General features: G+C 41.4%; 1 protein-coding gene across 1 annotated transcript in view; it reads right to left on the bottom strand.

The window, feature by feature from the left end:
* Positions 1-520: 520 nt before the first annotated feature.
* Positions 521-16,479, bottom strand: part of b3glcta (beta 3-glucosyltransferase a) — an 85,012-nt gene continuing 69,053 nt past the window's right edge. The window contains exons 11-15 of the mRNA XM_074640304.1: positions 16,334-16,447; positions 6,677-6,776; positions 6,075-6,194; positions 5,020-5,164; positions 521-1,126 (exon numbers count right to left, since the gene is read on the bottom strand). Coding sequence (XP_074496405.1) covers positions 959-1,126; positions 5,020-5,164; positions 6,075-6,194; positions 6,677-6,776; positions 16,334-16,447 — 647 coding nt within the window. The 3' untranslated portion in view covers positions 521-958. The remainder of the gene's footprint in view (positions 1,127-5,019; positions 5,165-6,074; positions 6,195-6,676; positions 6,777-16,333; positions 16,448-16,479) is intronic.

Here is a 16,479-nt window from a genome sequence, read left to right as displayed (position 1 = left end):
AAAGACCTTTAATAATGGTCAGCAAATCATCGGGTCTGCCAATTAATTATCTGAGACAAAAAAAAGTGAAAATGAAAAATGGTATCGGTGTTGAAAAAGCTCATTTCTACCTCATACCTCAGGATGTCAGTTAATGTTTTACAAGCATATGTCTATGAAATTATGCTCCTTTTTTTTGTTCCTGCGACGGAGGTCAAAGAGAGCCTTGAGAAACAGATGGTCTTGGCCAAAAATGTAATGAGGGTATTTAGGTGAGTTGAAAGTAAAGGTAAGACGTTTATCAGCCCAGGCAGCAGTTGGACCCTTTTAAAGGGCTAGACGTCGGGTACATTTTGGGAGTAATTGCAAACCTTCAGCATACTTTGGAGAGCTTTAATGCCCTTTTAGCTGCACCACACAGTCTGTGTTTCACCAGCTTAGTCTTAGCCTCAATTAACCTTTAACAACTTCATAATTTATACAGTACTGGTTTAAACTAAACCCCTATAATATGCCTCTGATGAAATAGAAAAGCAAAACATTCTCAAATATTTATACTTTTATGTCAAAATAGAGCACATTGTACAGCATTAGTGATTGACTTTTTGAAAGATACGCTATCTCCCAGAGAAGAAAGATGCTCCTCTGTGAGGTTCAGATTATTCATATGATATAAATATACACATATTATATCCATATTTCCAAAATAACAGCAAAAAACTCAACATGCAGCTCAGTCATGAAGATACTCACAGATTAAGTCATGGATGCACGCTCGCATGGTCCCTCTTAGTTACAGCTCAACATCAACGATACAAATAAAAACATTTACATCTGTGAAGGACAATGTTTCAGTTCCATGACTCCATAACACACACACACACACACACACACACACACACACACACACACACACACACACACATACTGTACATACATACATACATACTCATACAGGCTAGTTGTGTGCTTTAAATGATTATAACTCCGTCTTTGTGCTCTCATTTAGTCCATCTGAAGCTTTTGCCCCCAAGTCATCCTTTAGCCATTTGTTGAAAACAGCAATGGGGTCGATGTTCCAGTGTTTATGGAAAGAGATGGGCACCTGGTGAGCTAAGAAGTCCCTGGCATAGTCCTCTGGGCGTGCCTGAAAGGTAAGATTAAGTACAGTAATTTATTTGGAAGCAGCCACAAGAGACTGCGTACAAGTGCTGCAGAGAGCCAGAGAGTGAAGGCGAGAAAGTGGAAGTTTCTGTTGAAACTGATGCTGCAGACTGAGAACTGAGCAACTGTGTTTTTTTTTAGAAGTGCTTTTCAACCAAACACCAGTAACTGAATTATTAAGTTGGAACAATTTGTTGATTTGATTGGCTGATTCTCTGACCTATAACGTGGGTTAAATCGATGTATTGGTTTGTCACCTTATCAGAAAATCGGTGTCTTATTAAAGGCTCGCGGTGCAATCACACAGGTGATTTCACTTATCTCTGATAATTAACGCTCCAGTCAGGACTGTGTGAGTGTGTATGGATTTCTGCTTGATTGACACCTCGCTCACTCTCCTGTTGTTGTGTAAGGCTGGAACAAATGGACCTTTCTCACAGCAAGACATTTTGACATGTTATTGCAGGAAAAGCACAGGTGTAATTAATAACATTATATAAGTAACTGCATTTAGGTGAGTTAGTTACAGGGTTCTGGTGTTATGGATGTTGGCTCACTGGTAAGGCTCATGTGGAGACTTGATGGAATGGAGCCAATGTCTGACGTGAAAAAGGTTTATCACAGAGCTCACTTTGACATGTCACACGTCATAGGAAAAAGCACAAGCGTGGTTAATACAACCTAGTCGCCAGAATTTTTTTTTTTGGTATTGCGCATTTCTGCAAACCACAGGATATGATAAATGTCGACGTTTCTGATCCAAAAATACATTTCATGACAGCCTTGTATCACGCTGAAAAATCACACAATGCCACGTGGTTAACGTTGTGAAACGATGGGTGAGGTTTAGGTAGCAAAACTACCTTGTTAAGGTTAGAAAAAAAGATCATGGTTTGTGTTAAAATAATAACAACTAGGGCTGTCAAAGTTAACGTGATAATAACGTGTTAACGCAAATTTGTTTTAACGTCACTAATTTCTTTAACACAATTGATCTTTTGGAGGTTGAAGCGGGCTCTGGGTTTTAAAGCTAGAGTGAAGATACTGCTATCATATGAAACTAAAAAAACCTAAGGAATCCAACCATGTCATACTACCCTGTCGTGAAAGAGGCTAAATAACGCTCAAAACTCACTTGACCTCTGACCTCAAGATATGTGAATGAAAATGGGTTCTATGGGTACCCACGAGTCTCCCCTTTACAGACATGCCCACTTTATGATAATCACATGCAGTTTGGGGCAAGTCATAGTCAAGTCAGCACACTGACACACTGACAGCTGTTGTTGCCTGTTGGGCTGCAGTTTGCCATGTTATGATTTGAGCATTTTTTTTATGTTAAATGCAGTACCTGTGAGGGTTTCTGGAAATGAACATTTGTCGATTGACAGCCCTAGTAACAACTTAACGTAACAACTGTAAATAAACACGCAACATTATGCAACAAGTGCAACAACATTGCATAACAAGCGTAAAGTCAACGTTTACTTTTGGTTACATGAACAGCGGCCTCCTGGGTGGAAGTCCTGTTTTTGTTTGACCCATCCGAAGACCCTCCCACCCTGCCTTTGTAGACTTTCTTGCTTGTTATACTCGTTATACCACGTAACTTTTATAACTTTCAATAACGGTTGCTCGCTGTACTACTGTACGTCACTTGCTCTGACTGAATGTAAAACATTTAACGTATCCGTGGTTTGCAGAAATGTACAATGCCAAAAAAAAATTCCTGGCAACTGGGCTGGGCTGGATTAATAATAATATTAATGACAGCTGAATTCCATTAAGCTGCTTCAGCTTCATGGTCTTGGGTATTGTGCATGCTGGCTCAATGCCACACTATCATGGCTCACTGGGACACTTGAATAGAAGAGCCATCATCAACGTGATGAGTAACACCTGTCCTTTTCCTACTACGACAAGTCCAAATGTCTGCTGTGATCTTTTCTGAAAGCTCAGATACATCAGGCTTCACAATATGAAAAGGTTAACAAATACCCATTCACATCCATCATTCAAGGTAATCAAACCCATATTGAATTGATATAGTGCCGTAATGTCATTGCACATTGTGTTCTTAACCTTCACAAAACCAATTCTGCCACCATCTTGGCTTGTCCGATGATGTGAATAGCAGAAAGTTACACCCATGGGGATCTTTTCCATCTTTACCATCGATCCCGTGTGACGTGAATGTGACATAATGCTGCATTTAACATCATGACAGCGGGATGGGGAGAACAGGAAAACCTTGCAGACATTTTTTCTTCTGTTTGCCAAATGGGAGATATCATGGCTGTCACAAATTCCCAATATCTCTGACTCAGAATTACACATGCTGTAAAGGGGTCTAAGATATGACTTAAACACGGCATGAGCAGAAGTCTAATCAGCTGGATAAACTGAAAACATCTGTGAGGGTGTGCAGGGCCCCTGAGTATCAGATATGGCTCGTTGTGTTGTCGACTACCAATAAGATAGAGGTCTCTATCTGTCTCTAGATGATGAGTCTGTAAAACCTGTGATGAAATCTGACTATTTCTGCAGTTTATTCGTTTAAAGGCACCATCACTGAAAAATGTCCCCTTTAAAGCGGCAGTAGGCAGAATGTTTTTGTCATCATTGGGCAAAAATTCCATAATAATCTTTCAGCATATTGTAATTCAATCGTTCTGAGAGAAAACTAGACTTCTGCACCTCCTCATGTATCTAGCCCGTGACGGGAGACTTTGGCCAATCACAGGTCATTTCAGAGAGATAGCGTTCCTATTGGCTGTTCAGTCAACGGAGGCAGCTGTCAATCGCTCACAAAATCTGATCAAACGGTCAAACTAGGCAGCGCTGATCAAATATGAATCAATATTCTGTTACTGCAATGCCTAATTCTCACCTCAAATGTTTTCAGAAACATCTTGTAGTGCACTGTTTTAGCTGTAAAATGAGAACGTTTGCTCCAGCTGGTGGGCGGTGCTTGGTATTTCCTCAACTGATCTCAGCATGGCTGCCTACCAAACTTTCTAATTTTACAGCTAAACAGTACACTACAAGATGTTTTTTGAAAACATTTGAGGTGAGAAATATAGGCATTACAGTAACAGGATATTGATTCAGGTCGCAGGTTCAAACCCGACTTGGGGCCCTTCTGTGTGGAGTTTGCATGTTCTCCCCGTGTCAGCGTGGGTTTTCTCCGGGTTCTCCGGTTTCCTCCAACAGTCCAAAGACATGCAGGTTAATTGTTGACTCTAAATTGCCCGTAGGTGTGAATGTGAGCGTGAATGGTTGTCTGTCTCTATGTGTCAGCCCTGTGATAGTCTAGCGACCTGTCCAGGACGTACCCCGCCTTCGCCAAATGTCAGCTGGGATCGGCTCCAGCCCTCCCGCGGCCCCGAATAGAATTAGCGTGGAAATAGATAATGGTTGGATGCATGGAATATTGATTCATATTTGATCAGCGCTGCCTAGTTTGACCGTTTGATCGGAGTTCGCGAGTGATTGACAGCTGCTCAGAGACGGCAAGGCTCCAGCTCGGCTCTGATTGGTTGTTTTCCTCCGGTCTGTGAAATCTTACAGACGCCGCTAGGAGCATCGGAGGACACCAGAGGACACAGAGGCACATGACTTTTTTCAGATTACCTGTCTCATACACTACTGTCAGGATATGGCGATAATTTTTTAATCATATTTGCTCCATTTCTACCCACTGCCGCTTTAAGAGAACAGAACACTGAAGAGTTTTCAAATGATGATTTCTCACAGAGCCAAAAAAAACTGATTGGTATTTTCTCTCTCAAAAAATACAAATCAATCTCACTACCGTAGCTACAAACACAGACAGACAGAGACACAAAGACTCTATTGTAAGAGTGTGAATACAACCTGGTGGAAGAGCGGACTGTGTGTGACAGGAAGTCCGAGGGCATTGAGGCACATTCCCAGCACCATGTCATCCGGGGCATCATTGCTGTAGCACTTGCAGCCGCTCTTAAGAAGCTGGACCACAGCCTCCCTGCTGAACACCATGCTGCAGCCACACACAAAGAGACGGACATCAGGAATGTTTTAAAGAGACACATAACACGTTCGATTAAGCTGCGGCGTAAAAAGGATCAGTTTAGACACAAATGTTAGGAAATGACCGGAAAATAATAAGTATGTCTTTCAGCTGTCATCTTAAGGTTCAGCGTGCTTATTTTATTCAGCCGGTGAGAGGGCGACGGAGTTGTGAGTGAAACTGAAAATCAAGCTGAGAAGGGAGACGCTGTGAATCGGCTGTGCACAACAACGATGTGACATCTCTTTGAAAAGAGACGCAATTACACATGAAAAAAAAAAATCTCGGGCTGCCAAAAAAATCGCTCATTGCCACTCAAAACAGTTATTAGAAGATATCACTTTTGAGAAATCTGGCAGATGCGGTGCTGTAAAGTGTCACAGCGACTGAAGTGTCCCTAAATAGAGTTTCTCACACAGCTCACTCACAGCTCAAGATTTATCTGTTGTGCAGCTTTCCCACAGCACTGACAGCTGACATATCTTTTCTGCTTATTGCCCACTTTTTCTTGTGTGTAATAAGAAAATATGGATCTTTTGGAATTGTTGTTTTTGTGCTGTATGCTTTTTTTTTTGCAGTAACCAACTGTGTGTGCGATGTAGTGTGAGTATTAAGCATCGACTCCCTGTCTGGTCTTATCAACTGATGACCGTCTGTTTACTGTATTTTGCGGTGATTTATTCCACGTTTTTATTGAGTATCTTTTACGTTAATGCAGCCCACAAACCACAGCTTCCCTTAGGGGAGCAACACATGTTTAAAACCGAAATGAAATGCTTTATCTGTAAATTACAGATTATCCATTACACATTTTACAGTCCCTCTGCTGCGTCTGTATCTTTCATCGTTATTCCCCGAGCGTCTGAGCTGTGAAACTCACCCTCCACCTCCCGTGATGTAGCTGTAGCCGCCTTGGCTCAGGCCGTAGCCGTACCTCTCCCCGAGACACACTGGTTCAGAGGGCTCGTAACAGCTCAGCATGACTTGCAGTCTGGAGAGGCTACAGGAAGCATGGATCAAACTCATCACACACTCATCATCATCGTTACACACACATGCCTGCGCGTACACGCATGTGAAAACTGTCCGTTTAGAAGCTGAAATAACTGCTCTCCCTCCGGCACTATTACACATCCAGGGGCTTCCACATGAAGAGGCAACCTGACAGATATAAAGTGAAGCCAGCTGGACTTGAATTTATGTGCTGAGCTTTTTTAGATGTTTCGACAGGATGGTAATATCTCTGGAACTCATTTTCCCCTCAAAATGACTTCATTCCGAGCGTCTCTCTCTTTCACTGTGCAAACCTTTTCATGGCTGTGAGACGGAATCTGTTCAAAAATTTATGAAGAAATGTCACTCAAACTTTGAGAAAAATGAAAGCATGGCATTTAAAGAATGACAGACACTGTGTCCCAGATGAAACAAGGGGAGAAACACTATGTTAGAAAAAAAATACATCTCCAGATGATGAAAACATACCTGATGAGCGTGTCGTCGTCCACAACAAGGAGCCACTTGGTGTCTGGGACAGAGCTGCTTAGGAATCTCTGAAGGATTGCAAAAGTTTTCCCGCAGTGGCCTGCAAACAGAGACGTGCTATCAATAACACCGGCCTGTACGACTTAATCGCATATTGACCGTGTGCTGTATTTGGTTTACAAAGATAAATGACCCCCTTGTGGTAAGAAAAACACACTAGGCATAAGCAGGTATTTAAATGCACATACACGCCTGCATACACAGGACAATGGCTCCGCCACAAAAAGACATAAAGTAGTCATAAATTATGCTAATGCTAAAGGATTTCAAAGGTGTCAGGCTAAGGCCCAGACACACCAACCTGACATCAAAGAACTAGTGGCGATGAAGGCGAACTGTTCGCCGCCTCATGTCGCCTTTTTTCTTGCCTGACAAGTTGCACTTGAAAACTGCAAAAACTACAGCCGACGGCCAGTTAGCACGTACGTTCTGAGATGTAAGAACTCTCCACACCAGCAGGCGGTGGTAGTCTGTATTCGTCATTCAAAAAGGGAAACCGGAACGCCGAGGACTGCGGATATATAAGCCGTTGTTATGATACGTACATGAAACAATGCGGCGTCTGCCGACCGTTTTCACGCCACTCTCACTCACCACTTAGCTTCATTCCAGACGGCCATGTCATTGTGAAAATATCCGTGTGTTGGAGTGATCAAATGAGATGAAGATGAAAAATGAGAAGAGCCTTCTGTGTTTGCCCTCTTGATTTTACTTGTTTGTTTGTTTGCTTTCCTCACGTCCGTTTCTCTTCTGAACAACCAATCAGAGTGATTTCTCTCATTGATGGGCTCCACCGCTGATTTAACGTGCTGAATCAGCCGAAAAACCTCCGACGTAGGCAGACTAGAGCCGACGGTGGGGGACACATCGCAAAAACTAGGCCGACAGACGCCTCAGTTACGGCCCCAAAATGGCCGACCATCGTTGTCGGGGCTTTTAAAGAGAACGGCGCTAAAACGGAGCGTTTCAGGCAGAGGGTGAATACAGGTGTATTCAGACAGACACGACGAGAAAAATAATGTGTTTTTTGAACATTAAAGCATGTAAACATGTTCTAATGGAAACTCAAAATACAAGTATGACCCTGAAAATGAGCATGATATGTCCTCTTTAAACAATAAGAAAACTATTGCAACAAAGAATTTGTTAATTTGACTTTCATTCTCTTGATAGGATCCATTGAGGAGGCAATACCAATGAGTGGGGCTATACTGTGCCCGAACCTAACAAGGATGCAGTACATTTGCAACGTTCGCTTCTATTGCAGCATTAACTTGACAGTTGAATGCATCACAAGTGTGAACAAGTAGCGGTTCTGCATTCTGCTCAAGGACACCTCAAAAACACACTTGACTGTGGGCGGACACCTCAGCCACTGCGGCGATCAAACAAGTGTCAAACATTCAAGGGGCAAAAAATGACTTTGCCGCCTTTTCAAAATTCGTATTGTAGAGCATTAAAGAAAATCTCTTCAATTCGAGGACGTGTCCTCTCGAGCTTTGCGAGCAGAGAGAAAGCCGTTGTCTATATTTCTGGCATCTCAAAGAAATAATAAGGTATGTTTGGCATGATGGGCCGGGGAGATCAAACTTTTACCCTGGCATATTTGACATGACTGCCAGATGGAACAAAATGTTCTGCCAACTCCTGAAAACAAAAACAGTCATGTGGTAGCACACAACAAATACAAGGAGGAACCCAAAGAAATATACTCATCAGAATCCAAATATCTGCACACCATCAGGGCTGAGAGCTGAGACACGGAAATCCCTGGTGGCAAGCATCACAAAGAAGACTGAGGCCCTACTGTTTTATTTATAAGGCACCCACGGTATTTTTTTCCTAGTATCTGAATATAGAATAAGTAAGGACACCTTGAACTGCTGACAGGAATAAAATCGCAAAAAATGCACTTTTAGAGGCAGATCTCCAGACAAGCCTGGTAATCTTATTTCTAGTTGGAGGGTGTTAGTGAATGACGTTCAGGGGCATGGAAAGACGCAGTAGATTCCATGTTCGCGTCTCATGCAGTATCTATCATTAAAATGTCGTCGGCACAAAAAAAGAGACCTACCACTTCTACATGTTCTTGAGCATAATACTACACAAAGCTCCTCAGAAGTGTCTCCTCCAGTATCACCGGCTCTTTGTTCTCCCAATAGAGGTGAGCACTTGACCATGAATAGTTGAGTATTTACTTGTTAAAGTTTTCCTGTGCCCCTTACACGCTCTTGCATCACCCTTACTTGCTCTATCTTGACTATCAACACTTTTTAACCTCAGACTGTTGAGTTTATTTTTCCACTTTCAAAATGTATATACTGTAAGGCTTTTGTGTTTTCACCACACTTCATATTTCTTAGTGAATACAGATGGCAGCATGATTACCCACAGTTTTAAAAAGGGGTCAACACTTGTTTCTCGGGGCAACCAAGTGAATATACAGTATCTTATGGTTAAAATAGGCTTTTGGTCAGTTTTCCTATCTATATATCTATAGTATCTATCTATATGTCTATAGTATCTGTCTGTCTTTCTATCTATAATATCTATAGTAACTATCGTTTGTATCTATCGTATCTATCTATCATATCTATGGTATGTATCTATGGTATCTATAGCATCTACAGTATCTATCGTATCTATCTATCTATAATATCTACAGTATCTATCTATAATATCTATTGTATCTATCTATCATATCTATGGTATCTATCTATCTATAATATCTATAGTATCTATCTATCATATCTATCTATAATGTCTATGGTATCTATCTATAGTATCTATGGTATCTATCTATCTATGGTATGTATCTATGGTATCTATCATATCTATAGTATCTACAGTATCTATTGCATCTATCTATAATATCTATCATATCTATCTATAGTATCTATCTATCTATCATATTTATATTATCTATCTATCTATAGTATCTATCTACAGTATTCATTATATTTATAGTATCCATCTATCTATCCATCGTATTTATAATATCTTTCTATCTATAGTATCTATAGTATCTATCTATCTATCTATCTATCTATCTATCTATCTATCTATATATCCACCGTATTTATAATATCTATCTATCTATAGTATCTATCTATCTATCTATCTATCTATGTAGCCACAGTTCATGGCTACTTCATTAGCATGATGATTTCTTCTCCCACATCTTGTGAGCAACATTTTTGTTCTGCTTTTATTTAAAGAAAAACAGTAAAATTGCTTAAAAAAAATGGATGAGCTAACTTTGAGCTAAACTCTGAACACTCTCTTCAAAACATACGGAAACAGGCCTACTGTATTGCACGAGCATACATTAGTGGTATAGTCAAAGCACGGGCGAGTCAATGGAATCAATGAAGTCAGTGGAAGGTGAAAAAATAAAGAGATTCCTCCCATATTGATGCCTGTTGACTGTTGATGAACTCCTAGCAGCATTCATTAGCATAAAGCTGGAGGTCTTGGAAAAGGAACAGAGCGAGGTCAAAAAGAAAGATGTTATTTCTGTCTTGACTTTAGCTCAATTTCAGTCCGATAACTGATTCGGTATCATGTGGGTATTTGGCAGCGAGGGAGAGATAAACTGCTTATTTTTCATTTGACCTCAAGCATATATAATTTCCGTGCATGCTTATCTGATTAACGCAGCGGCCAGTGGCTTTATTCTATATCCCTATGTGACTGACTCCATTGCATATTTGTTTTTAAAGATACAGTGTAATATTAACTATATTTTCTGTTGTCATGGTGTTTAATCGAGGGTCAATCACCCAGACTCAAACCACTGAAAATAAACTATCTACTGTCTGTGTTTCAGAACAGAAATGGCATTATGGGTGCTCTGTTTGACTGACAATATACATAGTTACTGAGCTGAGAGTAGCCTCAGTATCTGGCTGCTTACCAAACTACAGAAAATCCCCCTGCCTTGATGATGGACTGTGGATTGCTGCCAAACTTCCAAGACTCGATTGTTGTCTCCCGAAAGTAGAAATACTGGCATGCAGTGGAAGGCGAAATTAAAGGCATGGAGACACTTTTTCCAAGATGATCTATGAGAAAGACTCATCCAACACTGGCTTCATTAAATGCGAACATCATTTATCGGTTGAGAAGAACACAGCCGTGGCTTCTTCTGGTGTAAGACATCAAACTCGTAAAGTAAGTCACACCAACTCTCGGCACCCTGGGTTAGGTAACGTGTCGAGTTATGCAAATGAGCAAGGTTTGAGAAGAAAGACAACTTCCACTTGATTTTTTTTTTTTCCCCGGCATAACCAGCCTGCCTGCCAGCGTGGCGGTATGCAAACTGTGAACGGGAGCACACATCATCTCTTGCCTTTTACCCCAGTATCTGTCGCATGGAGGGAGAATATCATGACAAACATCATTTAAATATCTGGAATATTAATGTTGCTCTGCTTAGTGGAAATTCACCTTGTAAAATGGGAGGATTTGATGTTTTTTCCTATCTATATATCATATCATAGTAAACTTAAAGGGGACATATCATGAAAAGCTCACTTTTTCAGTGCACATACTGTACATTTTAGGTATCTCGAGTGACTACCAACCCACAAACTGTGAAATAAGACAACCCAGTCAGTTTTTTCTGCGGACTGTCTAGATCAGAAAACATGTGATTCAACAAGTGGTAAATGGACTTGCATTTATACAGCGCTTTTCTAGTCTTACACTCAAAGCACTTTAAACTACAAGTCAATATTCACACACACACACACACACACACACACACACACACACACACACACACACACACACACACACACACACACACACACACACACACACACACACAGACACACAGACACACAGACACAGCCTTCCGGACCAATTTGCTTTGCTTCCGAAGGCTCCCTAAAGATACTTCGACACGCGGTCTAGAGGAGCCGAGGATCGAACCGCCGATCTTCCGATTACTGATCCATTCAGATGTGGCGCCCCTTCCTCTGTCACGTGCAGGCTCATTAGAATATACCGCCCACAACGTGAGAACTACCTGAGCAAAGGTGCGCCAGATTTTTTTCTCGCAAGCAAATTGGAGCAGACTGCGCTTTCTTGGGAGGGAGGCTTAAAGGGACAGGTGCTAATACGGAGCGTTTCAGACAGAGGGTGAATGCAGGTATATTCAGACAGACAGGATGAGAAAAATAATGTTTTTTTTAAACATTAAAGGACCAATATTATATTAACTGTATCAAATCATTAAAAATGACCATAATATGTCATCAGAGATTATGGAAACATGCTAAATTGAAATACCGGCTTCTCCGACAACAACGCTACAGCCGGTATGTTCTCCTTTGAAATTTCCATTCCGATCCGGAACGTCTGTTTTTGTTTTAGGCCGGTGTGATCCCGTCCACTGCCCATTTCGACACCCCGTTGGCACATATGAAACAAATTGGCACGCAAACAGCCTTCTGCAGCCGTGGAAGCAAACAAACGAACTGGATCAACAGAGATGACGTTAACGTTAGATTCTACCCAACCTGAAAAACTTCGGCACATCTCTCTGTGGTCCTCGTGCAGCTTGGTTATCAGGGCAGCGAGTATTTGAGACACACAGCTGGTGATGTGATTCCAACTACTGCTGCTGGTCAGAGGCTAACGCTGCGATGCTAACAAATGCTAACTGCTATCAGTCACACCGGAGGAGCGGACGGGCCACGGCTCCAGTGTTTTGAATTTTGACTGCTGTTACGCATTTTAAAATGCCAGCTGTCAGTGCTACATATTGCTCCTTTAAAGCATGAAAACATGTTCCTTTTCTGACATCGCATAGATTAAATGATTAATTGATTAGGTTTCGAAAATAATCAGCAGATTTATCAATAATAAAAATGATCGTTACTTGCAGCCTTAATGTAATGCAATCTACTTTAACAGCTCTGCAATACACCTTGTGAAGGCTACAGTATAATGTGTCCTTTTTTGTCGTCTTTTCTCTGTCACAGTTGCATGTATGACCAGTTTTTAGGTTTCAGATAGTGATGTTGTACTGGACTCAATTCAGGATTATTGGATTAAATTCAATGGTGCTTCTCATATTCTTTGCCTGTCATGTGTGTAAATGCAGGTGGACTGAGTGCAATCTAGTACAACACCACCATGAAACTAGAAAGTCAATATAATACACACCAATCAATGAGAGAAATGGAATAGCTAAACAAAAAAGCAGCCAGAGTTTAAACCATGGGGCTCTATCAGGTGCAAATTCAACAAGTCTTTTAAAACCCCTGCACAGTATGCACATTCTTCCACCTACAGTTAACCCTACGCAGTCATTCACTGTATGGTACTATCAGGTAGCGACATGTTTAATCATTTCTCAAGGTTTTAATGTTCCTAAAATGAGTAGAATAATTACACATTAGTGACACATTATAAGCTGGAGAGAGGCACTGTGGTGGCCTAGGGGATTGTACTGTCACCTTTCTTTTTACTCTCCACATATCAGACCTCCTACTTCACACTAGGCATGCCATCTATACTGGTTGTTATGAAGATGTAAACTACACACACATTTGCATTTGCTGGTGGCATTTCACTACCAGATACGGGGGGGAAATAACAAGCAGCGGGCTGGACAAAAGACAGATTGTCTTGCTCTTCACAGACCAACAAATATCCTCCATCACTGCTGATTCCTGCCGCTGTCATGTGCTTAGCTGACAGGGATAACATCATTCTAAATGGGACATCAAGGTGTGACGTAAAGGTTTGAAATCAGTCTGAAATCGGATTTGAGCGGCTAGTGGGTGAGATGCATCTTCAGAGATCTGATCAAAATGTCTTATATCAGATTATCCTTGTAGATATTTCCCATGAACATTTGATTTAAAAAAAACTTCAATGTGATGACTCCAGCGAGGATACAGTACTGTAGTACGCACGAAATCTAAGAGCATTTACAACTGGTGCAAGAACTGTGTAGTTGAGAGTCAGGAAGGCAAAGGAGCTGGTAGTGGATTTGTTAGAGAGCAAGAAGCCGCTGAGACGTGTCACTATCCACAACGAGGAGGTGGAGATGAGGCGGCCCTCAAGTACGGGGGTTGCATATCAACAACAAACCGGACAGATAACAGAGTAGCTTTACACAGAAAGGTTGACTTTTATTCTCGACGAGGCTCAGCTCGGCAGCAGACTGGTCGGCGTGTTCCAGCAAGTAGTTTATATCCTTCGCTGCATCAATGCAAAGAGGTCCTTGTTAAAGGGCTGCGCTGCCTGGAGACAGTGACTGAAGGGAGGCTGGAGGCTAAACCAGACTCTTTCCAACAACAACCCTCCCCCAACCCCCTCCTACAGCGGGCTGAAAGTGGCTGCAGCCGATGCATCATCCCATTAAGGTGCAACATGAGAGGTCTTTTGAGCCAACAGCCATCAGACTGTAAAATAATCTACGCCCAAATGGCCTCTGGCTGAGGCAACCTGGAGGGTGCAGAAGCAGAGAGCTACCGCTGTCTTTACTGTGGATCGCTTTGAGCAGTCCGACGCTCCGTGTACATGTTCTCCTACTCGTTTCTGATTATCATACATTATGCATCTCTAGCATCCAGCATCTCAGACCAGCTGGGGAATGTGTTTTCCTCCTCTGTACCAGGATCTCCCTGTCAGCCATACCTGGTGCACCTACTTGGGCTAATTGTGACCAGGTGCAGCCTCTTAATGCAGAGGAGCAGTGGGCGTTAACCTCTGACCTCTTGATTTTCTCCTTGGTTTAAACTTACCATTGAGTAAATTGAGTAGAAACGTTTTCCATACTGTACGATACATGTTCTGTATCATCTGTACATAAGACCATTACTATAGGACCATTACGTCTGCACCATTACATGAAATCAAAATATTGAAGACCTTGTGCGTGAATTTCAAGCGTTTTGGCACGGAGCCTTCTTCAGAGCGTTTTCTTCTTTTTCCAAAACGCTCATGTATGTCTATTGTGATGTGAGCCAATTAAACAAGTGAAATGTTTAGTATTTTGTCCCCTTTGATTTTGAAATGTGGGATGTCCTACCCTATCACATTTATATGCTTATACGACTTTGGGTCTGGCACTCCACTGTGAATGTCATTTTTGAAGCGCAACCTCATTTACCAAAGTATATATATTATTATCAGGGCTGTCAATCGATTAAAATATTAATCACAAATGAATTGCACATTTTGTATCTGTTCAAAATTAACCTAAAAGGGAGATTTGTCAAGTATTTAATACTCTTATCAACACGGGAGTGGGCAAATATGCTGCTTTATGCAAATGTATTTATATATTTATTATTGGAAATCAACTGATAACACAAAACAATGACACATTTTGTCCAGAAACCCTCACAGGTACTGCATTTAGCATGATAATATGCTCAAATCATGCCCAAAAGGTATCAACAGCTGTCAGTGTGCCAGTGTGCTGACTTGACTATGACTTGCCCCAAACTGCATGTGATTATCATAAAGTGGGCATGTCTGTAAAGGGGAGACTCGTGGGTACCCATAGAACCCATTTTCATTCACATATCTTGAGGTCAGAGGTCAAGGGACCCCTTTGAAAATGGCCATGCCAGTTTTCCCTCGCCAAAATTTTGCATAAGTTTGGAGCGTTATTTAACCTCCTTCGCGACAAGCTAGTATGACATGATACCAATGGATTCCTTAGGTTTTCTAGTTTCATGTGACATCAGTATCTTCACTCTTGAAGTGGCGTGAAAACTAATTATTATTGCGTTAACGTTGACAGCCCTAATGATAACATGTGGGATCTTGTCTAGCACTTAAAATGAGCTTCGATGGATTTGAAGGAATAGTTTCAGGACCATTTTGGGAAAGACTTTCATTGGCTGAGAAGATAACTACCACTCTCATGTGTCCCTTGAATATAAAAATACATCCAGGAGCTGATTACTCTAACTTATATACAGTAGAGACTGGAAACGGGGAAACAGCTAGTCCATCTCACTGTCACCAAACAAGCCCAGAAACGTGTTTAAAAAATGACAAAACTATTCCTTTAAACAACGCTTGGCCCCGCTATAGCAGCGTTTATAAAGATGGACACGACAGTCAGTCTGGCAAAGTTCAAAAGGTTGAAGTGTGTCGTGGCTAAAAATATACAAGTGATGAAGTAAACTAATGATTATCACCAGCTCTTAAACAAACAAATAAGTGGAGCAAAACATTTCACTAAATACTGACGGTTCCCCTGCAGTCTGTGGAAATCAGCAGGGGATGTTGGCCAAGCGTCTGGTGACTAAATGTGCAGTTTATAGCTCTCAGTCAGAGAGAAGCTCCTCACATTCAGGCAGGAGCAAACAGAAGGCACAGACCCATTTATCACCTCAGTATTAGTCTGAGAAACAATATAAAAGAAAAGCATGCGGTAGATTTTAAAAGATCTTAACTCCATGAACTAAAACATAATTGACTAAAAGCTCAACTAAAATGTCCACTTTAGTTTGACATTTCATTTTTCATGTAGCTCTGGATACGCAGCCGACCCTGCACCTTGTGGCCTGTATCTGTTGTTGCGACTGAAGGAGTTATATAGCGTATAAAAGGAGCACTTACCTCTCTCAGTATTTGGAATTCCTAAATTAATGGTTGGTATTAAAGGATCAGCGTGGTCACTGTAGTACTCCAGGAAGAAGGCATCCTTTTCCCAGGTCTTCTTTATCACTGGAACTATAGAAAAGAGGAGAAAAATCAATAGTGTT

Source organism: Sebastes fasciatus, chromosome 7 (assembly GCF_043250625.1).
Source record: "Sebastes fasciatus isolate fSebFas1 chromosome 7, fSebFas1.pri, whole genome shotgun sequence".
NCBI lineage: Eukaryota > Metazoa > Chordata > Actinopteri > Perciformes > Sebastidae > Sebastes > Sebastes fasciatus.
The sequence above is the reverse complement of the archived record's forward strand: the minus strand, read 5'-3'. Positions and strand labels throughout refer to the sequence as shown.